This window comes from Sitophilus oryzae, unplaced genomic scaffold (assembly GCF_002938485.1).
Source record: "Sitophilus oryzae breed Bouriz unplaced genomic scaffold, Soryzae_2.0 scaffold_815_pilon_pilon, whole genome shotgun sequence".
NCBI classification, from domain to species: domain Eukaryota; kingdom Metazoa; phylum Arthropoda; class Insecta; order Coleoptera; family Curculionidae; genus Sitophilus; species Sitophilus oryzae.
Window position 1 is genome coordinate 1,193,228 of NW_022147434.1, and position 25,615 is coordinate 1,218,842.

At 32.5% G+C, this 25,615-nt stretch overlaps 1 protein-coding gene across 1 annotated transcript in view; it reads right to left on the bottom strand.

The window, feature by feature from the left end:
- LOC115889573 (whirlin) overlaps positions 1 to 25,615 on the bottom strand; it is a 331,512-nt gene that overhangs the window by 200,274 nt on the left and 105,623 nt on the right. Inside the window, exons 9-12 of the mRNA XM_030909626.1 lie at positions 19,536 to 19,599; positions 18,985 to 19,063; positions 12,005 to 12,068; positions 8,665 to 8,778 (exon numbers count right to left, since the gene is read on the bottom strand). Coding sequence (XP_030765486.1) covers positions 8,665 to 8,778; positions 12,005 to 12,068; positions 18,985 to 19,063; positions 19,536 to 19,599 — 321 coding nt within the window. The remainder of the gene's footprint in view (positions 1 to 8,664; positions 8,779 to 12,004; positions 12,069 to 18,984; positions 19,064 to 19,535; positions 19,600 to 25,615) is intronic.

The following is a 25,615-nucleotide window of genomic DNA, read 5'->3' on the forward strand; positions in this document are numbered from 1 at the left end:
TTGTCCCTGGTTGTCTCGTTTCGTACTCTATCCAGCCTTCATGTTCGTGCTGATCTCCTTATCGCGTCCATTTCCGCCGCCAGTAATTTTCTTTTGTTATTCTCTGTTAACCTCCATGTTTCCGCCCCAAATAACAGATTGTTCTTGATTATTGCATCATAAATTCTTAGTTTTCTGTCTTTACCTATTTCGTTACTCCAGAGTATATTATTCAGACATCTTAGTGCATTTCTTGCCTTGATTATTCTCGAGCTTATTTCGTTGTTGTTTTTCCCTGGTTTATCGAAAGTAACGCCTAGGTATTTGTATTCGTTACATGTTTGTATGTATTCATTATCTACTTTCATTGCTGTCTGATCCGATTCAATGTAGAGATATTTAGTTTTTGTGATATTCATCTCCAGTCCCCAAACTTGGTAAAAGTCATCTTTGTCTCCTGCACAAATAACCTGGTCGTCAGCAAATTGCAAAGTATATAAGCAAGAATCTTCACTTATTGGTATGCCCATGCCTCTACACTTGCTTTTCCACTGCTTTAAAACTTGGTTAACGTATATTTTAAATAAAGTTTTTTTATTTCCAGTTTTTAGTGAGGAACAAGAACTTTTATATATCTTTTGTATTGCATTGTTGCTTTTGTATCTAAAATAAATTAATAATGTGATGGTTAGTAAGAAAATCGCCTAATTGGTAATACAAGAAAATTAATATTTACATTTAAAAAAAAGGTACTTAAACTGAATTCTGGTCGTTTTGACTTGAGGGTAATTATATTGATTTAAGTCATTTTACTGACTTAACTTGCAGATCATCATCGATGATCATTAAGATTATAATGATTAAGTCAAAAATATATACTTCAGTCATAAAAACGATTTAAATAACGTTATATTGATTTAAGTCTTTACAAAAATGACGTAACTTAAAATAAAATGATTTAAGTTAAAGACTTAAGAGTCAAATCATTTGAACTTTATGTTGAATTTGACTTAAGACTTAAATCATTTTGATTTTAGATATGACCTAAGACTTAAGTTTTTTTAAAACTGACTTGTTGCAGCTCTGAGCCCTCTTCAATATCTTGTTTAAAATTGCATCGAGGAGACACTTAGCACAGTACATTTAATACTCCCGGCAAAACGTCCAGTAATATCTAAGATCATTTTCACGTAACACGAGTACTTAAAAACTAAAAAAATATAGATAGAAATACAACAAGAAAACGAAATATTTATATAAGTATTTTCTTTTATTTTTAGGTAAAATAAAAAAGTACTAACCGGCACCATGGAGTCTTGGTTGGAAGATGTCAAAAGAGTACGTATCCCAAGGCCAAAATTCGGCAGCAGCGGCCGATGCTACGTCTATCCTCCTACAGAGCCTCCAAAAGATTACCTTTACGACGATCCGCAAGAGCTTAAGATAAAAAACGCTATGCAAAGTACCAATTTGGCGAAAGCAACGGAAGATTTGCGGAGAGCTTTGCAAGAAAAACTATAGATGATCCCTAGTCTTAGAATTACGCTAGTTTCCTTTAATTTTAATTTAGTTTTATAGTAGACTGGATGAGATGGCATTCAGTCTTTTGCCCTATACTTTTTATACATTTATATAATTTTACATAACGAGTATTTTTTTGTTATCTAAAATCTGAGATTAATAACCCGAAAAAGCATTATTTGATACTATTAACAATCTGCATTAAAAGCTAATCTGCATTAATTGCCTGTCGGTAAATTAAGTAATAGCATTATTAGTCCAGTAAATAACGACACGAAAAGGCCCAAATCTCGGTGTAACTCGTCAACCATGACTTTTTAGGCCGATTGTATACGTTCTGAGGAGTAGTTTTACGGTAAAAATTTTAAAACCGCGTGCCAGCTTTGGCCGAAAAAATGGCTCAAAATGGCCGAAAAATCAGTTTTTCTCAAATATCTACCAAAATTAGGTATACACACATTTTTCTTGGAATAAAAAATGAAGCATAGGTAATTATCTATGTAGAATGTGGAATGTTTAGGAGGGGACTTAATCACCGCGATCATATAGATTTATTGTGTGTTCCCCTTTCTTGAGTTATAACAAGTTATAACTCATCATACAGTTTCAGGGCTTTAACAAAAGCCAGTATCTGAGACGGCTCCACAAAGGTCAGCTCTCCATCCTCGACAACAGACGTACCAAAGTTCATGGCACGAATGGTCGTCGTCTCGGCGCACTCAGTGATAAGGTGTTCTGGTGTTTCCCCATTTTTCCCACAAAATCTGCATTCGCCGTTTATTCTCAGCTTCAGCCTACTGAGGTGTTCGTTGAGGAGACAGTGTCCTGTTAGAAACCCCGTGACAATCCGAAGATTGTTTTTACTGAAATCAAGGAAAACCTTTGATTTTTCTCGGTCGTAAGTTCTGAGGAACTTTTTCGAGTGTCTTAGACCGTTGGAGGACACCCATTCAAAGTTACGGATGGAGTCTTCCAGATTCTTCAGATCCGCTTTCAGTTGGTTCCCGTTCGGAAAACAGAACGGTTCTGGTCCAGTTAGTGGAGTGTTCGCTCCTTTTCTAGCTAGATCATTTGCTTTTCCATTGCCTTCTATCCCTTGGTTTGGTTTGGTTTAACAGGCACCCAGAGTAGGAGGACTTAATTTTCTTTGCCTAATTTGTTGAGCTTCTCTAGGCATTCTTTGACCAACTTCAAATTGATGGTTACTGAGTTGATCGCGTTAAGTGCTGCTTGACTATCGGATAGGACAGCAATTTCCTGTTTTCGATAGTTCCTATCTAAGATAAATTGTACGCATCTTTCGATAGTGTAAATTTCTGCCTGAAGGATACTGGGGTAGGTACCCATTGGTTCGGAGTATATAGTTTTCGGCCCAAACACTCCTATCCCTGTCCCTGCTTTGGTTTTGGAAGCATCAGTATACCGCGTGATGGTATGGTCTTTTATATGCTGAGTAAGCGTTTCTTTCTTCCAATCCTTTTTATTACTCAATACTACAGTGAGGTGTTTCAGTGAGGTGTAATTATCTATAAAAATGGTCCTTATCATTTTTAGGTAGAATTAGTAGTTTTGGAGATGCTCCGCCTTGAAGATCCCTGAATTTTCTCCCCAAGTCTTAACGTTCCGAAGGTTTTTTTCCGGAGATTTCATAGGCGTCATTAATTGGTAGGACAAATTGTTTAATAATTGGGCTAAAATTTAATATTTTTTGATGATTCAAAGTTCATTTAAAAGGTAGAATCAAGAGTATGGTAATATAAACTATCACATTATGGGATTTGTTTGAATTTTGCCATATTTTATGATAATAAAAAAACGGGCAAACATTCCTTAACCCAAAAATTTTCAAATTTTTATAAACTTTATTCATATTTTCATTAATAATAGCTTATCTGTCAAGATTTTTTTAACAGTTGTTCTTAGAGCCTCTTTAAGCAACTCGAAGTTTGAAGTATTTGTTTAATTACATTTTAGGTAAAAAACAACTATTCGTGAGTGGCTTTTTCCGCTTTTTAGAATTTACGGAAAGTGTCGTAAACTAAAGAAAATTGCATAATAACTTTATAAGCAACAAACATCATTGAGGAGTTGGAAATCAACGATGAAAGTTCAAAGTTACCTACAATCTTACAACTCTTTCAGAGCATATTGTTCTTGTCCATTTTCCCGGATATATTGGACTATCTTTACCATTTGGTTTGAAATATCAGCATCCAAGGGACGTCTTACGCTCCTTGTTAGTGTAAAGGCTGTGGAACATGACTTAATAAAATTGTGTATGACAATTGTGTATGACACACCGCACAAAAAAACATCTTGACAAATAAACTATTGTTAGTGAAAATATGAATAAGTTTGTAGACCAAGGAAGATTTGCCCGTTTTTTTTATTATTATAAACTATGACAAAATTCAAACAAATTCCAAAATCTGATAGCTGTTGTTTCTGCCTTTTAAATGAGGTTTGTATCATCAAAAAATATTAAATTTTAGCAGAGTTATTAAACAGTTTGTTCTATCAATCAATGATACGCTTATAAAATCTATCTCCGGAGCGTTGACCTGGAGTGAAAATTTAGAGATCTTCGAGGCGTAATATCTGAAAAACTACTATTTCTACATAAAAAATAAGGACCATTTTTATAGATAATTACCTAAGCCTCATTTTTTTATTCAATTGGGGTAATTTTTTCGGCCCGGTAATTTTTAGTACAGGGCAACGGTACGACCAATAATGACGTACACTGCAGAAACTCGACCTGATACAGCGAAAACTAAACAACTACTAGAAACAACCGAAATGAGAGTACTACGCAGAATAGCTGGAAAGACGCTTCTGGACAGGGAGAGAAATGAAAGCATAAGAAGAGCGTGCAAGGTGGAAAATGTAAATGAGTGGGTACTCAGCAGAAAGGAAGAATGGAACGTCTATATCAGCAGAATGGACAACAGAAAGATAGTGAGAGTTGCACGCAACAAATCACCGCTAGGTCGCAGAAGCTTAGGACGTCCACGAAAACGATGGAGCGACAACTTGTCAGTCTGACCGGTAGAGACGACGAAACCAAACAGGCGATTCGCCTAGTATGAAGAAGGGAGAAGAAGAAGAAGTAATTTTTAGCACGGTGTTACAATTTTTTCCCCTAAAACTACTCCCTAAAAGGTATACAATCCGCCTAAAAAGTAATGGTCGATGAATTACGCCGAGACTTGGGTCTTTTCCCGTCCTTATTTACTAGTCTAATAATGCTATTACTTAATTTACCGCTATGTATTATATTGCAGGTATAACACATATTCATAGCTATTTTATTATAAATATGTATAATCAAAATAATACTGACCGATTAAATATGACTAACCTTTGAGTATGTTTATATTATTCTCTCAATAAGCTCCAAACTAAGTGAACTCTTTAGGTAACATACATATTTTAATAATATTATGTTATATTAAAAATAGGACTCAAACTAAATTACAGCTTTATTAAAAAAATATATCTCCGCAGAGCTTACTAAATTTTTAACAAAAAAGAGCACATATTATATATGTGTGCTTCTTTAAATATAAAAACTGACATTTTTATATAGTCAATGTTTTATTTCTTTATATTATAAAAGTGAATCCCCCTTCTATATGTTGTTTAATTCAAGATATCATTTTTATATATCTTTTTAGTATTTAGTTTTTCTTTTAGTATTAGTTTTTTTTTGTTTATAAAAAAGGTAATCGTGTGGATTCTTTTGATTTGCCAAAAGCAACTAACTGTATATTTTAGGGACACTTATATTTAAGACTTTAGATTTAAATTTGAGACCTGATCTATTATTATTAACAATACTTATAGACTACGATTATTTCGAGTGTTTCAAGCAAACTCCACTTAAAGCAGGCTTTAATCTGGGTCCTAATCTGCAACCGTTTATTTCACATTAATTGCAGGAAGATTTGATCAATATTATATTCCATTCCAAACAAGCTTCATTCAAGCCGATCTCAATTCAAGCGCGATTTAAAAAAATCAAGCGTATATGTTAATATCGGTATTTGAAGCCAGCTTACATATTCAAGCGTGTTTAAAACACTCGAAATAAACGTGGCCATACAGGGTATTCCAGGCTGAGCGTGCATTAGAAGTTTCCAGAGAACTACAATATCTAGATCGTAGATTTTTTACACATCATTGTTTCACATTGAGATCTATCGTAGTTGGCAGCAACTTTCTTATTTTAAATGGATACTCTTATTTTTTATTATGTACTTAAATTCTCTGTAAAGTTTTATGAGATTGATATCTAACACTATATATCTAACCGTTTTAGAGAAAAAAAATATTACAAATTTTTGGAGAAATAATACTGCCTGTCAAAAAAAATTGTGTAACCTAAACCTCAAATTTAGTGACTACCACAGCCACTGTGACACAAAGAGAAGACATCTGGCTATCTATTTCAAAAATTAAATTGTTTGAATGTCATATAGTATTGGCCGTAGCTGACATGGAATTGAGAGATTCAAAATTATCATAAATATTTTTTTTTCAAATGGAAATCTACTTTTTTTTATAATAAAATATGGGGTACCCATTTAAAATATGAAATTTGCTCTAAACAAGTGCCGCAATATTGAAAATATTTTTAGTTGATAGATCTCATTGTGAAACAATGATGTGCAAAAAATCTCCAATCTAGTTCTATAGGAACCAATGCACGCTCAGCCTGATGGGAGACACTGTACTGCACCAGTGTTGCATTCTGAAATACATTTCAGTAAATCCGAAAATCTCACTAATTGTATTGACATAGTTGTCTTGGGTTACTAACTATATCGGATTTATTCTTTTAGTTCGTTTATATTAAGTAAAAGTTTGTATTAATTAATGATAAAGAATATTTATTCTTTAAAGCCTAGTATTTATTTAAAGGGGACAACATATAAATAATGTATGTGTAGATAACTGTGATATTTTATGTTTTGATATACGTATTTTACCTAGCTGTAAATTATCTACTAACCGGCTATAACAATTAACGTAAAACGAGTTTTTTCTAAAGAAACGTAAAGTAAATGTAGCTTTTTATGTAACTGTAAAATCTAGATAACAGTATGTTTTGTAATTTTATTCTATACGAAATATAGTAGTATTATATTAAATAATAAATTTCTATTGAATTTTTATTTCAAAATGGTATATGAATAACGGTTATTTAACAACAACACAACTTAAGGTATTAATTTTAATGTCTCTTAGTAATTGGAGTGGCAAGTCTTTTAGATGGTTACGTACATACATAGCCAAAATTATTGCATATATCGTTTAAAAAAATACGGAAACGAATTTAAAGAATCTTTTTTTATACATAGCTTTGATAATCTGTAATAAACATTTTTTTGTTAAAATGGATATGGTAAACAATGTTTATCGTTCAGACCCAATATTATTACAAATTCTGGCACATTTAAATTTGTGGTCTCTTGGGTTTCAGAAGAAATTTGACTATTGTTTTGGCCTTAAAATGTCTAGAAACATTATTTCACAGTTTAATAGAGTCAGAATAGTAACACTGTCTCAACAGGGCTACCAGCAAGTTGCAATAGCTGAAATTGTAGGAGTTAACCAAAGCGATGTTTCGCAAATATTAAAAAAACTCTGGGAGACAAACGAGGTTACAGACCGGCCTGGAAGAGGTAGAAAGAGAGTTACTACTGCTGTGCAAGACCGTCAAATATCCCTAATTGCACGACCCAATCCCCTGCTTTCTAGTACTGCTAATAAAAATGAGTTAGCTCGCCTTGACGGAGTAAATGTCTCAAGAAAAACCATAGCAAGAAGACTCCATAACAGAGGATTACATTTAAGGAGGCCTCTACGTGTTCCGAAGCTTAATTTACAGCACAAAATTACGCCACTATAATGGGCTGAGGAGATGAGAGCAAACGGACCTAATTGGAATTTCGTCATATTTAGTGATGAAACAAGAATAGACCTTGTGTGTGACTCACAACTTTGGTTTGGAGAGCATCTGGAAGACGAGCACGCTTGAATGCAGCTCAACCCCGTGTCCCATTTCAAGGGGGAAGCATTATGATATGGGTAGGTATAATGCACGGAGCTCGAACTCCTCTTGTTTTTATTGATGACACAATGACAGGTGCCTCATATCTTAGAGACGCTTTAGAGCCTAGTATGCGTCTATTTCTAGGGGCAGTGGGGGATGAATTTGTTTACATGGACGATAATGCTACTCCTCATCGCACTTTAGCGGTTCGCGAATTTTGTGAGGAAGAGGGTATAAGGAAAACTGTGGTGGCCACCGATGTCTCCAGATATGAATGTGATCGAGCATGCTTGGGACATGCTAAAACGCCATATTGCGAACAGGAATGATCTTCCCGTACTCTTAAAATGAATTGAAAAATGCTGCGCGCGAAACATGGGAAGCCATTCCTCAACATCTTCTGGACAACTTAATTGAGAGCATGCCATATCGTCTCACAGCTTGCATTGAGGCTCGAGGAGGCAATACAGACTATTAGTTGTTAGAAATAATTAAAATTGTTTTCAATATTTTTTGTTTAAAATAAAAAAATTTTGTTGATTTTCACTCATTATGAAATAAAATTATAATAACAACCTAGTTGCACTTAGATTTTTAATTTTATATTAGTTAGTCGTGTAGTAAGTCAATATGTCCAAAAATATAAAAAGAATCATATTCGGTCCAAAATAAAATAAAAATATCGTTATATGCAATAATTTTGGCCATGTGTATATTTACCTATATTGTTAATTAATTCTATAATATTACTGAAATTATATAGATTGAATCGATACCTTTAAAAAGTCTCTTATAAAAGATTTCACTCAACTTAAGTTCATAGTGTACATAATTAAATGTTATACAGAGCACTCATTGAAATTACTATATTTAATAAAAACAAACACAAAAAATAGCAGTCGTTTCTCAAGGTAACTTCTCTTAGATAATTAATGGTGGTCCATTTGTCCGTCAAATAATTATGTAGTCGTAATAAATTTAAAACATACTATCTAAGGACTCCAATAAACATGTTTATACATCGTCTGGTCAATTTGCAGATATAGTGCTACGAGGTACAACCTTTCTTGAACGAGTTCGTTAAAATAAAAAAAGAACTCTCTTACCGAATCTGCATATTCCTGTTGATGCAGCTGTGTTGTTGATCCAGATCGAGATTCTCCAGGACTTGAGTGTCTCCTGCTTCCAACCGCATGTTCTTCATCTCCACTAACAAAATCCTGAAAAAAACAAACATTATCTTGTTAAAAATGGCAGATAATAGTGAATTATGTTATAAAATTATCTTGTTGGAATTATTATATGATTATCTTTAATGTTGAAATACATATACAGGGTATTTCAAAAAACATGTGCCATCTCTCGTGGGGAGCTTCCTCGCGTAAAAATAAGATTTATTTTTCATATCAACATAGGTCCAATTCTGCTTTGTTTCGCTATAGGGTTTTACATTCTTAATATTTTTTCGATTTATTATAATTTTCTTCCAAGTACTTTTAGCGTTTTGAATGGAATTTTCAGGGTAAAAGTTATTATAAATACGACATATCTTAATGCTAAAAAAGTGTCGACCAGGGATCTATTATGTTATCACTGGACCAGGATATATTAGGTTATCACTGGGATATTTTTCTAAAAAAGTAATGTAAGCCAATGACTTTTTTCTCTTGTTAGCGAAATAGTATAAAAGTAGTTTAATGCCGATTAAAAGTTGTCTCTTGATTTTTCCTTGATTGAGGTAAACGCAATTTTATTAATTTGCCTTGATCCAAGTCTAATCATTAACTTGCGAAAGTTCTAAATAAGTATTCATTGCTTTATCATAAAAAAATATAAAAAAAAGTTCCTATAAACTTGGGTATGGAAATGCATAGTTTTAGAGTTACTGGATGTTAAAACTTTTGAAAATTAGGTTTTTTGTAATTATTTTAAATACCATTATTCTTTTTGAAATTGCTGTAGGTTGGACTAATAGTAATAATAAATGAGGTAAAATATATAATTTATTAATTTTATTTTTATTTTAATTTTATTAACTGTTATTAATAAAATTGCGTTTATCTCATCAAGGAGGCCTAATTCGACAAAATATCAAGAGATTAATTGGCATTAAACGGCCTATACAATTTTGATATCAAAAGAAAAAAGCTCGGAAAAAAGTCAGTGGCGCACATGTTTTTTTTTCGAAAAGTATTCCAGTGATAACCCATATGCACGTCCCTGACGAATTAGTAGCACTTATTACTTAGTACTTGGAAGAAAATTACAATAAATCGAACGTCACATTGAAATACCCTGTATACGAAGTATTGACTTTTATATACTTATTAGTAATCATTATCAAGTAAAACTCCACTAAGATTCACTATCGCTAATCCTTGATAACTAGACATCAGAAAAATGTGTCAACAAGTGAAATAAAAAATGTATATTATGGGACTCTATGCAGAACATGCATGCAACCAACGCAAAATACCGCTGTGTTAAGCCAAAATAATTAACAAATGCTGCACTGATTTAGGAGGAAATTCAGAGACATGCATAGTCAGTCTTGAGAATGAGTGTAAAAAAGCAGCCTAAATCAGTTGACAGTACAGTGATTTTGTCATGCACCAGTTGATTTTACATATACATTAAATAGTCTGGAGAACTGGACCTCGAGACTTGTATTTAAGAAATAGCTCTAGAGATGTTTCTGTAGTTTTTAATTGATATTAATATATATATATATATATACTTTTAATATATATATATATATATATATATATATATATATATATATATATATATATATATATATATATATATATATATATATATATATATATATATATATATATATATATATATATATATATATATATATATATATATATATATATATATATATATATATATATATATATATATATATATATATATTATATATATATATATATATATATATATATATATATATATATATATATATATATATATATATATATATATATATATATATATATATATATATATATATATATATATATATATATATATATATATATATATTAGTAGATTATATACCGGGTGCGTGTCAAAAGTGGCTCACCCCTATTTATAATTTTTTTATTATTTTTTAAGATAAAAAAAACGAGATTTGCTATGTTAGTATATGACATAAATTAGGATTGATTGAAGTTTTCAATTGTTTTTGGTCACTTCCTGTTTCACCGGAAATAACTACAACTTTTGATTTTTAAATGGCACCCTCGGTATTTTTTTTACTTTATTCGATAGAAAATGACACTCTGAATAGAATGACATATCGTTGACATACGATTGACATTTTTGACATTTAAGCATATGGTTTATTTGAAATTGTAACATGCTGTTCATAACGACGAAGTGTGTGGTACCAAATTATTTGTAAATACCAAGTGTGTGGTACCAAATTATTCGTAAAAAAATGTTTTTTTCCAAATATGCTAATGAGCCACCCTTGTTCCGTTTAAAAAAATTGAGATACGATTTGGGCATCTTTTAACCTTTTAACTTCTTCTCTTTTAACCAGGACAAGAAATGAAAAACATTAGACGATCAAATCTATTTTTCCAAGGCTCCTTGATTAAAAATTAGTGTTTTTTGAAACGTGCGATTTTCAAACGTCATAAAAGTATTAATTTTTGCGACCGTAATTGAGAATATATAAACGTTATTTAACGCCTATAGGCATAAAAGTGTAGCACTTTTACGCCCAAGCACAAAAGTACGAAAATATATTACTAAACTGACATAAAGTGTCAAATTCAATGAGCGTAACCATAGTTTCTCGATAAATAACTACTTACAAGGTTTTACTTTTAAATATATCTATATATTTTGCAACGTTTGAAATTGCTTAAAACATTATTTGCGACATTTGAAAAAAATACCAAATGTTCTATGCGGAGTAAAAATTACTTTTTGTGCCTCGCCTGTAATATCAAACGTACAGCCTCGCCACAAAAAGTCTCAATTTTACTGTTAATAAAACTATATACTATTCTGAATAAAAAATAAAGTTTTTTTCTGTTTTTGGTCTCATAGACTAATGTTAGTACAAAAATCATGTTAGTATTAGAGAGTTAACTACAATATCAACAACAACTAATAATAAACTATTCTAAATGCATTCACACTAATCATCTAACTCTAATAATAACCTAGTATCAGTGCAAGAAAATTTATGATAGAAATATGTTGGTGCCAGTGCTCTAAGAAAACGCAAAATAAAATTAGATAATACAACATAATATACAGAAATTTAGAAACACGCATATTTGGTAAATGTAGCGTGTCACGTAGGTTTTCCGTTGGTTATACATTATTTTGCGTTTTTCACAAGCCTACTGAGATAGTAAAAGATAAGAATTTTAAGAATAATCCAGGTTTGGAAAGAATCAAAACAAACAAAATGTTATTCACCTGATTCTGGTGATCTTCGCTTATTTCTGTTACAGTTTTTCCAGATGCACTAGGGGGGCGAATTCTAAAATACCAAGAAATAAAAAAAATACATTAGATAAAAATAATACCAAAAACTGTTGTATAAAAAAACATGTGTTCGTCATTATTGGGAAGAGTATTTAATACTACTTTAAGAAAATGCTAGAACAGAATGAACAATTAAGGGATCTATTTCGCAAGTAATTATTTTCTAGTCATAATAAAACCACAGATAAAACCAAAATCTGTAAAAGAAATAAAAGAAATGTGGGAACATTAGTAGGTAGTTTACACCAAACTTAACATTTTTTAAATGGAATTCTGTATTTTTAATGTTTAATTTAATTTCTGTTTTTGAGGCGTCATAACTCGGGCTCTATATGAGCCAGGGAGCTGAAACTCGGAATGTAGATGGGGCTTAAAGAGCCCCATCTTTTCGTGATATTTTGACGACGCGACGTTTCCTGAACTACAAAACTCCATCGTCAATGATGAAAAAATCGTCCGATTTTAATAAAATTTGATATTTCGATAGATTGGACCAAGGCCAACTTGACCGTGTACGACACGTGTTACTGTGACGGTTAGTTTTGAAGTAAGAAACGTCAAAAGTTGATGTCGTCCGATCACGACCAAATTTAGTGGGTAGGCTATGTGAACGACGGTGCACACGGTCCCACCCTGCAAGTTAGATATGACGTTTCGTTTACATCTTTATCAGGGTGGGACTAAGGATTTGATATTGAAGAAAATTGTGAGTCCATTTCGGCATAATTGGGGATGGGCTACCGCATACCGCCCTCGACGCGACGTCTCGAACCGATGCCTCTAAACGGACGAAATTTTCAAGATTTTTCTCAATTATGGGTGGGCTGAAACCAAACTCGGCACGTATAGAGGTATCCAGTTGGAGTCCTCAGACGGACAGACGGTCATTTTAATACAAATTTTGTAAAAGTGAAGTAAATTATTTATAATTTTTAATTTGTTACTTTTTCAACATTTCAAACCTCAATTTTTCAAACATATCCTTCAAATTCTTTAATTTAGTAGCTGTTAGTAAGAAGTTTCACTTCAAAAATGCGCACATAGTGCACACACAATTTTTTTACAGTTGATTTAACATAAAACTCCCAAACCAAAACTGCTTTATAATCTATACCGAGTCTACACAATTTTTTGTGGCAGATCAATGGCGCATCTTGAAACTGAGTCTGAGAGGAGTAGCGGCAATATTAAATATAATTAGTTGTGACGAGGGCAACTAGTGAAAAAGAGAAGTTTATGATTTTTTAAGAGCGTACCAAAAATGTAATCCAAAAATTGTTCATATTTAAAAAAACGGTAGCTTACTAAAATGCCGTTAATAGGTATGACGTCGTTGATGTAACGCACTTGACGGCTTTATGAAATATAGGAATTTTATAAGGACTAACCAACGCTATCCATCCCACCAAATAACCAACTTAACCAACGCAACTAACCTCGACACCGGCAAAAAAATATAAAAAACAAATATAAATTAGTAAAAACCAACCAACCCCACCAATGAATTAACACACTCCAAATAACCACGCTAACCAACCCGCCGAATAACGAAACCAATCCAACCAAAAAGAGTGAAACCAACAACCAAAAGGAGTGAAACCAATGCAATAAGATCATGCTATAAGCAAAAAAAAATTAAAAAAGTCTTGGTCGACGGAGATTTGAATCACGGACCATTCGTTCACTAAGCGATAGCCTCAGCCACGGAGCCACAGGTGCTCTTGCAAAATGACTATAGCTAGGCATTACTTTCCGCCGACATCAACGACGTCACAATATCTATTAACGGCATTTTAGTAGGCTACCTTTTAACGGCTGTTTAATTATATCGGTAAAAAAACTCTCTGCATAAATAACTAACGACTTAGATTATCACGTTGTGGCGATTTTTGAATGCAAATTTTATTTCAAATTCGCTAGGCAAAAAAATTATAATGTTTAAAAAAAAAATGTTATAACTCTTAAAATTATATCTATTTACTGCTTACTATTCTACAATTATCCGTATATGTACTTTTTGCAATTATAATGACTTAAATTTTTTTGAATTGTATGATTTGTATTGTTTATTTTTTGTTGTTTGTATATATTTTTTTTGTGCTTTTGTTTGTTTTGTGATTGCCTTGTCGATGAAGCTGTTTCGGCTTTTTGCACAATAAAGCGTTGTTTGTTGTTGTTTGTATACTAAAGTTAGTGTAGGTTTACATGTATCCGTCATGCGTCATCTGTCGTTGATTTTAAGATATATTTAATATGATTCGAGTGACGTAACGACGGACGACGTATGACGGATGCGTGTAACCCCACACTTAGGCTAAAACATGAATTCACATTCATTTAGTGTAAAAATAGCCTGTAAATGTAAATGTTACCATTTAAAGTAATTTTCGCATTTGGGTTATGGTGTTGTCTCATGAGATCATTATCATTACTTTTAAAAGTTGGTTACGATTTTGCTATCGTAGTTTCCTATATCAACTACGATATCCCATTGAATGCCGCAATAAGACTTTCTTATACAGGGTGTTCCAGAAATAAGTGCAAGTATTTTAAGGGGTGGTAGATCTCGATAAAATAAACATATTTTTTCCAAAAGTCCAAAATAACGGAGTTATTTTACTTTGAAAATTTCCAAAAAAATGATTTTTTGCCAAAATTTTGAGAACCACTGGATCTTTTCTGGATTTTCTTTCTTTTAAATTTAATCTAATACCTATGTTGCCATATTATCAAGAAATTATGTTTTTTAACTAAAAACATTTCCAAAAAAAATTTTCAAAAAATTTCGAATTCTCAAAAAAAAATTTCGCGAAAAAAACCTCATAGGCGTGTATCAGTTAAAATACTTGCACTTATTTCTGGGACACCCTGTATAGCAACAATTAAACGACTATTTTGTTTTTAATATAAAAAAAAATAATAAAGTAGACATGTATGGTTTATAAATGAAAATTTGATATTTGTTTTTTACGATACTTTAGATAAATAAATCTTAAAAAAATTGGGCAGTTTCAATCAAACTCAGTTTACTTACTTACTTTAATATAAAAAAATAACTTTTCTATCGAATTAATAATTTTCCTTGTTTTGTATAGTCAGTTTTTGTAAAGTCGTTAAATATGAAATAATTAAAATTAACAGTTAAAAATCACGAATTACCAGTATCCCAGTTGGACGAGTCCATTTTGTGCATTAGATACAGGGTAATCCAATGCTGCCCATGTTAATCTTATGCTTTTATGCAAATTTTAATATTTTGACTGTAAGGTTTGTAGGAATGGACTACTTTGCTATCGCACATCTAAATAAATAGCAGATAGCAGAATGACGCCTCGCAGCGGATCGCTCTATCATTCACGTTTTAGCCAGTCACAGGTTATTTTTAAAATGTTAGCATTGCTATTGCTTAACATTTATGTCACTGTAAAAATATCACAGCTAGTAATTTTACGCCCATCTTTGATATTTATAAATACACTTTTGAACTGTATGCTACTAGAATATATAGAGATAAGCAAACTGCGATTCAATCGCCCCTATATCCTTTTTTATTTTTCCTGATAAAAAAAACGAGATTTGGTATGTTAGCATATGAGATAAATTAGTACTGATTGACGGTTTCTGGTGTTTCCCCATTTTCCCTACAGAATCTGCATTAGCCGTTGTTTCTCAGCTTCAGCAAACTGAGGTGTTCGTTGAGGAGACAGTGTCCTGGTACACCATGACAATCCGAAGATTGTTTTTACTTAAATCAAGAAAAATCTTTGATTCTTCTCGGTCGTAAGTTCTGAGTAAGTTTTTTGAGTGTCTTAGACCGCTGGAGGACACCCATTCCATGTTACGGATGGAGTCTTCCAGAATCTTCAATTCCGCTTCCGAATAGAATGGCATATCATACGTCAACTTTTGACATTTACGCCTAAAAATCGTATTTTAAATTTCAATCTAGAGTGCCATGGGCTGTGTTAAAAACACTAATTTTTAATCAAGGATCCTCGGAAAAAATATTTAATTGTCTATTGTTCTTCGTGTGTTGTCCTGGCCGATTAAAAGATGCACAAATCCTATTTTTAATCATATCTCAATGTTTTCAAATGGAACGAGGGTGGCTCATTAGCATATTGAGAAAAACCATTTTTTACGAACAATTTGGTGCCACACATCTGGTATTTCGAGTCAAATTGTCGTTATAAACCGCATGTTACAATTTTCAGTTAAACCATATGCGAAAATGTCAAAAGTTGATATATGATATGTCATACTATTCAGAGTATAATTTTCTATCAAATGAAGTAATAAAAATACCGAGGGTGTCATTAAAAAATCCAAAAGTTATAGTTATTTACGGTGAAACAGGATTGAATACAAATCAATTGAATACGTCTATCAATTCTGATTTTTGTCATATTCTAACGTACCAAATCTCGTTTCTTTATCTGAAAAGATAAAAAAGTTATAGAGGTGAGCCACTTTAAAAAAAATAGTTCTTTAAGATCTTTTAAGAATTGGATAAAGAATTAGATAACTGAGTGTTTGACCAGCGGATCTGAAGCTACGGAAGGAATGCGAGAAAAAAAAATCGATATTGCCACGTTTATCTACAAAATTGCAAAATTGCCAGACATGAACTATAAATTTAATATATTTTTATTATATAATATAATGTATTTAGCATATATTCTGACGTATATTACTAAGGAATGTTAACGTAGTTCATATTGTTCGATATGTTTTATTTAATAACTTATTTCTCTTTCATTCTGTATAATCTGCTTATTATGAACGGTGAAGATTTTTCGGCAAACCGGCATTGCCGCGCATGGCCGCCTATTCATTAAACATGATTGGCGAGAGTACGTCACAGGATTTGTTACCACGCGGTTGCCATGGCTTTTACGCTTTTCCTATTCGCTAGGTTTATCCCCAACTTCATGGGCTTTTCTGAAAAGAGTAGAAATATTGAATACTATTGAAATATCCAGTGGCGGTGTCATTCTTTTGATCATGATTACTTTCTTTCGTTATTTTATACCGGTTATCCTAAACTTTATTCCTATATTTTTCGTATATTTAATAGTTAAGTTGTGTTTTATTGTTTTGTTATCTTGTTATAATGTTTTTCGTTCGTAGTTTTTAATTGTTAATATTAAGTTTGATCGTATAGTTGTGTTTTAAAATGAATAAATTTGTTAAGGGTAAGGCGCTACATAGCCAGACAAGAGAAATAATAGCTAATTTATATAGGTAAGTATAATAATAATAATATAATTATTAGAATATTAAAACTAAATATTGGCTAAAATGAAAAGCACACATTTTACCTAAATATTTTTTTAGCTAAACTAAAATAAATATAAATAAACGTGGATGAAATTTCATTTGGTTTATTTTCTTGTGTTCATAATAGGGTTTGCGACGAAGAAGCTACAGAGAGTTCGCTTAAGTTGCCGCTTAAATGTAAACTTGAGCGGATATCTCTTTATACCGGAGTATAAAAAAAATCACGCAGAAATTAAAAAAAGGCTGGAAACTAACCCCAATAAAATGATATCCAGCCCTGAAAAGAAACGACCACGTGATAGTGCTGCTGAAAAGCTAGACGACTTTGATTTCCAAGTGGTCAGGAATTTGATAACTAGATTTTATCTCGAATTCAAAGTCGTCCCCACAATTAGAAAGCTTTTGCAAAAATTGCAGGAAGAATCGAATTTTTCTTTGGCAGGGAAACGCTTAGGGGGTTATTAAAATCAAATAGATTTTTTTGGCGTAAATGTCAAAATAACAGATAATATTAATGGAGCGGCCCATTATATAGCAGAGAGAGATATAAATATATACGCGAAATTCGAAAATATCGCCTAGTATTATCTATTTGGATGAAACATAGGTAGACAATGACCTAACCCTTAAAAAGTACTGGCGGAGCGATACTATATCTGGTGTAATAGGCAATATTGGATCTACTAGTGAGTAAAATTATGTTTTGTTTCGCTTACAAAGTTAACTATTTTCAAGATTTTTTTTGCTGTAAATAAATAGTTATATCTAAAATTATGTATTATAGAAAAAAAATATAGTTAGTACACAGTACAGATATATAAATAAAATATACCTCAAGACTCAGACTTGATCATCTGCTGATGATGCTAACATGGTTAGCGAAACGTGCGTCCAGTGTGAAAGTAAAAGTGTTTTGGTGTATTGTGCTGATTTAGTGTTTTATTTTGCTGTGTAACACCAAAGGTTCCAACCCCCAGCTGTAATTCTTTCTTCTATTATATTAACAACACATAATAAAATGATTCAAAATATTTAAGAGAGCTTTAATAAAAGCTTTTAGTGTGTTTATCTGCTAACTCAACAGTAACGATTCAAACAGCATAAAGTTTTTTGAAAAAAAATATTAATCTGAATATTATATTTATGATACACATTATTTTCATAAAACACCGTACGCCCATGACTATTTTATGAATGACATTGGGCGTGTTTTGTTTACAACTGCGTTCCCCTGACGATACCCCGTAGCTTCAGAGCCGTTGGTCACACTATACGTGTAGTTGCAGCAGTTGCAGCATTTTATAAAATTTTAATACCTATACTATGTGTTGCAGACGTTAAAAAAACTAAAAAACTAAACAACTGCTTTTTATTAACTTTTTTAACTGTTAAGGCAATTACACAATATTAAAATAGCAATCGCGGGTTACAGTGGCAGCGATTTAAAAATCGCAATCGCAGTTTTAATTACGCTTGGAGAATCGCAGTTTTGCTCATCTCTACTAAAATCTGTCATATTTTATAAAAGAAGGTTGGAGTGAAAATCTCAATAAATTTGGAAAGACAGAGTAGAGTCTCTTTGTAAACACAAACATAAATTGTTAAAACAATTCTTAATCCGTATTCCTCACCTCGGGATCTGTTTATCTCCAAATCCCATTCCTAGTCCCGAATCTTCGCTGGGAGACCGATAATCGTCCTCCTTGTAAACTCCTGTAGGAAGGTCTGTTGGACAGTAGTCCTAAAAGGATTACTTTTTCAATTTTCAGCAAAAATATTTACTAGTCTGAAGTAAAAGTATACTCTTTTACAAAATAAAATAATGATATTTAATATTATATTCTTAGTATCAATTATTATAAACTGGCATTAGTATATACATACATTTGATCGTATCAGATTAGTAAATTATTTTTATTTAGAAAATCGTTACATAATGCTGTCAATAAAATTAAAACTGTATTAAATTAATGTATTTGAACATTTCTATACATGTCTAATTTGTTTCAAAGTAATATTTACAGAGAATGTTTAAATTGTGTCACTGAATGTATTCCTACGAATACTAAGCTCAAACGAGGCTTAGTCAGATAATATTACGTATGGAAGTGTATATAGCATCAAGCACCACATATGTCTATCAGAAAAGCTAATCACACATCTAAGTTATTTGGAAGAAGACTTACCTCGTGAAAACCCGAATAAGTTGAATGGTTAGCTTCTGGAATAGGTATGCCCCCTTTTCTCTATAAAAAAAACAACAATAATTAATATATCTTGATATATTTTTATACCGTGCTGGCAACTCTTACTTTTGGATCGGTATTTACATGGGTTAGGTTGTAACTGATTAAGTCGGAGTGAGAGAAACGCGACAGTGTGCTGTTGCGACGTTGTTACATTTTACGGTACACCGGTACGCCTTTCCATATCAAGTAAAGTAAAATCACGATCGCAAACCGCTTATTTTTGGAAAACTTTTTTCGAAAAAATAACTGAAATGGAATTATAAGAATATCGTTAGGGTATCCATTTTTTTTATAACCAGAAAACGTCAGTAATCGAGATAATTTAAAAACTCAACTTTTTAATATATAGCACGCGATAACTCAAGAACTACTTTAGATATTGAAACTTCTTTTTTTGAAGTTCGGTCTTTTTACAAGATGTTTAGATAAGAAAAATTCGATAGGCTTGTTTTTTTCCATTCAAAAATTTTTAAAAACCCATCCGTTTTAGTGCATTGCAATTTTCAGCAATCTTGTAACTTTTTTATTTATAAATATTTTCAGATACTGCCTGCGAAGAAAATATAGCAGAAATATTAAGAAAGTTCTTGAAAAAACTACAATCAATTATTTCTAATGGATTTCCAGATATCGATCTTTGTATTTAGAGTTATAAAGCGCGACCACTGTCAAACACCAACTCAATTCCCCTTATTTTTACCAAAAATGCAAGTGTTTCAAATTTGCACTTAAAAATTTACAAGCTATAGGGAAAATTATAACTACTCGTTAATAAATAAAAAAATAAAGGATCACGAGACGTAATTAAAACGAGAATCTGAACGCATGATATACAGGGTGGGTCAAATTCGACGCTTTTAAATGGAAACACCCATTTCTATAGGAGATAGGCGAAAACTATTATCGGTGTCTGGAGCTCAATTTTTATCAAAAACATGATGGTGAAAACCGCACATCAATATCTGTTATCTATCGTATCCGTTTCGGAGTTACGGGGTGTTTTTCAAAAATGTGAATTTTTAATAAATTGCTGTAATTGTGTAAAATAAAAACTTTTTTGCTATGGAAAATTTTATATTTTCATGAAAACATTTCCAAAGCACCTTTTTACGTAGAATTTAATGGTTTAAGTATGATATTTTTAAAATTAATAATTTAAGAGTTATCAACAGAAAAATTGATTTTTTATTTGCGACACCCTCTATATTTTTAATTAACTGAAAAGAATTTAAAATTACCTTTCCAAAAATAGAGCACACTTGATATTTTGTTATAATCCCCTTCGAAATACAGAATTTTTAAAAGTTCGCCACTTTTAACTAGTAGGCTTTGGACCCCTTATTGATGATATTCCCTTAATGGAAATCGAAAACATATTTTTCCAGCAAGACGACGCACCGCCCCTGAACGCTGAAGTTATCAGCAAATTTTTGCAGCCAATTTCAAGAATATTTGAATAGCTAACCAATATCCCAGCCGTTGGCCATCGAGGCCGTCTGACTTAGTGCCCATGGATCTAATCCTATGGATATGTTTGCGGAAGAATAAAGGTTCCTTATTCTTCCGTATAATCTAGACAAGAATTAGAAATATTTAGCAGTTATGAGAGGGTATCTTTCGCCCCCTCTGAGTTAATGAATTCCGCGAGAAATGTTCAAAAACTGCCCCGTTTGTCCATAGCAGAAGACGGTCGATATGTCGAACACTTGTAGCAAAATCTCATGTCTTAGTTTGCTATTTATTTTTATTGTTATTAGATATAGTTTAAATGTGTTGATGTTGGTTAAATATATTTTAAATTGTTATAAAATTCTGCATCTCTCATAGCAAATATTATTTTCGTTTTAATTGATGCTCACAGCTAGATTTTTTTTTGCATTACAGCCGGTGCCGTTCAAAGCCTACTATTTAAAGCGGGCGAATTTTTATATACTCTATAACTCGAAGAGGAATCGAGCAAAATATCAAGTGTGTTATATTTTTGGAAAGGTAATTTTAAATTATTTTCAATAAATTAAAAATATACAGGGTGTCCCATATAAAGAATCAAATTTTCTGTTGATAATTCTTAAATTATTAATTTAAAAAAAAATATACTTAAACCATTAAATTTTACGTAAAACGGTGCTTTGGAAATGTTTTCATAGAAATACAAAATTTTCCATAGGAAAAAAGTTACAGCGATTTGTTAAAAATGCATATTTTTGAAAAACACCCCGTAACTCCGAAACGGTAACAGATATCGATATGCGGTTTTCACCATCATGTTTTTTACAAATATTGAGCTCCAGACACCGATATTAGTTTTTGTCTATCTCCTATAGAAAAGGGTGTTTCCATTTAAAAGTGTCGAATTTGACCCACCCTGTACACTCTTTCCTAGAATTTTAAGTACTGAGGTATTGTTTGGGTCGACCGCTCGACTGCGACCGAATCTGCTATATTCCCTTCCACGTCTCTTAGCAATGTGCACAGTTTCTCGGGTTTTCAACCCAAAGCTAACCTTTGCCACACCTTAATATATCATATATCATATACTTCATGATAAAAAAACAACCTCATGTTATCTAAGATTGTGCGTATATTAAATATATGTATATATATTTTAATTAAAATTCAGGATGAGGTGTCGAACTAAAGGTCAACAATGTCAAGACTGTTACAAGCGCAGATTTGAAGTTACCATTGTGATGCGACAAAGAGTTATTAGTTTCCCCCTCCCCTTGACTGACTAATAGTTACTTATTATTCCAGCAGTGGGATTCTGTAAGCTCCGTAGCAAAAAAATTCATGTCTAGCCTATGCTATTTGTATACGATTGATGAGTGACTAGACAGGAAATATGTTTACAGAATCGCTAGCCAGATATCCTTAGTTAAAGTAGGTTCATATACACACAAATTGAGAATTGCGAATATCGTTGTTAGAAACAACGATGTAATTTTACAATCCAACGTTATGGAATAAACTGAAAAGGTATGAAAAAATTGTGCTTAATCATTATTAGGTACTTATTTTTTTGCAGTCTAATTTAATTTTTTTTTAACTTGCAGTACGTAAGTTCAATATTTTGACTGCAAACTGGTAATGTTGGAAAATTTTCAAAACCAATGACAATCGAAATCCTTTTTCAAAACCAATGACAATCGAAACTACCATATTCTATGGTAGTTTCATAATAATAATTTGTTCATGATATGGAGGGTTCAGTCTCTAAATTGCTAAACTTTTTGAAAAGGATAGGGGGACAGAATTGAAGCTAAGGAAGGATCAGAGGAGGACCGCAATAATAGGTCTTAAAAGGTCGCAGTGGGGAACAGGCCGATAGTCACCTCAAATAATCTTTTCTAATCTAAGCTTAGCTTTAGCTATAGCTATAATTTTTTTAACTATTAGCTGTCGACGTTGACAACATCATTTAGTAAGCCAACGTCGACACCATAGTTCACGCGTCAACAATTAAATTGTAGTCGTCACTCTGATTAAGATTTACTGCTTCATCTATCTAATCTTTTTCCTTTTTTTGCTAGCAATATACCAGCGTGACGAGCCGCCCCTGAAACAAACGTACTCAATTCAACGCACTACTAGCGATCTCAATATAACATTCGAAATGGTTCGGTCCGACACACCTGTTGTTTCTAGAAACGACCCCATGAAATTTTACTATGGCGTCAGTGCATTTTCCAATATGTCGAGCTTGTAAAAGTGCCAAGCTAGAGAAATAAATCAAAAGACTCGCTCGCTCCCCATCTTTTCGTTGGAATGTACTATGTAGAATCGATTTCTTTTAGTTTCGTGACGTCTAAGAAATTGCTTTATGGAAGGAAAGGTTGTGCATTTTTACTGCCGAAGTGATTTTTAGCACGACAATTTAGTTGTATCTATATTTATAATTAGAATCATTTATTCAAACAATATCTGACCTGTGTAGTTTGTAATATGTAAAATCTACTGATAGTATTTGGTATAAAAAGCTAAAAGGTAAGCTAAAATAAAGTATAGTAAATTAATAGAATTAAGTCTAAAATCAAGTATTGCAGTTCACTACATAAAATGGCCGAAACCCTGGGTTGTCCACAAGGAACCTCATTGGAACAAACGTAAATGTTAAGAGGCTGTATTCATCTAGCAATAATAACAACTTTAGTCATCCAAGTATGGAAATTTCAACAATATTGCAATCATTCACACAGATTTTCTGTCGAGAGTTAAATAAGTATATTTATTTAACTCTAGTTATTTAAGCGGACTACATACGTTCACACGTTAGTTGACTCAACAGTTGCACCAAAAAAATTGGATATTGCCTCCACATTACCCGATTTTGCAATAAATATATCAGTAATCAACCACGAGAACAAGCAGGCTTTAGAAGCGGCTTCTCAGCAAGATTGATCATATACATACACTAAGAGAAACTATTAGCCGAACAATAGAATACAAACTAACACTAGTCATAGCCTTTATAAAGTTTGAGAAGGTTTTCAACTTGTTATATCCTAAGGCAATTACAAAATCCCTAGCAAAACAAGCGCAAATATATCAAAGAAACTAAAGCAAGAGTAATGATGTATTATACAGCCCCAGAGTTAGCAAAGGAGTACGACAGGGAGACTCGATATCCCCAAAGCTATTTACAGCAACACAAGAAGAAATCTTCCGTCAACAGGACTGGGCCAACAAAGGACTAAAAATAGAATGAAAATATCTTAACCATCTCAGATTAGCTGATGACATCGTTCTAATTGCCAATAGTCTTGAAGAACTACAAGCACAAATTAACGAATTAAATGCAACCCACACTATCGTTAGTTTTACATAGTGATGGGAATACCGGTTCCACATTAGTCGCGTTACACTAGCGACCTTTCGAGAGAAATACCGCGACAAAATACCGCGATTTTGTAGCCGAGACTCCGGTCGCTGTTCCCGTCTATGAGGTATTTTTGGTCACTGTACCTTCCTACTCGTCTCACTGCCGTTATTTCTATGTCAAATTCATTAACATTAATAATACGTAAACCATCAAATTTGTAACAATTAACAACATGGAGATGGCTAGAACAATTTAGTTTTTTTAATATGTTACTATGTTTTATTCGTGATACTTACGCCATATGCTAAATTGCTTTATCTACGTGTATGTTTTTATCTATGTATATTCCTTATTGGTGGAAAAGTCTAATAAAGGAAAAGGTGGAAGAGTCAGAAGTAAAATGTTCATGTCATCTAATCAAAATAAAATCAGTCTTACTTTATTCCCGTATGTTTGTAAAATGCAATTCTCTTTCTTTGCTGACTATATAACTCTAATTGGGGTTATATTTTTAATCAATCGAAAGTAGCTTTACAAATTTCCTTTTTTTCGATCATGTTTTTTCTTATTTTTGTAAAAGTGTTTAAAGTGTTTAATTGTAACTATCTGGTGTACCTAACCTGTATTTATCATCAGTCAAAAATGCCTAGTACCTAGACCTACCACAAATCGCGACCTCGAAAGTATCGTAACGACTGTAACGGGAGCATCAACGTCAATAGCTACCGATCAAAGCGCGATGCTACGTACTTACCAGTTCCAGTTCCTAGTGTTCGCGACCGACGAAAACTCTACCCTACAAACGCTTTAGCAGTCGCGCAACCACTGGCACTGTAGCGAAGTACGTCGCGGTATAGGTCGTTACCAGTTCCAATTACATCTCTTGGCGACAGACGAAGCGGCCGAGATCGCGCGATGCTACGTACTTACCAGTTCCAATTGCTACTGTTCGCGATTGACGAAGTCGCGACCCTAAGTTACTGCGTCCGAGCTTAATCCAAGAGCGATTATAAATAATTTATTTGCAAATTATAAATGATTTACAGTTTCGTCGTTCTTCAGTAACAGGTTCCTAATTCGTTGTGGAGCGTGACACGGCGTTACTAAAAAATAACTAACCAAAATCGCGTTACTTAAATACCAACACATCACTGGTTTTACGAAAACGTAAGCAACGTTTGCGAAAACCGTAAT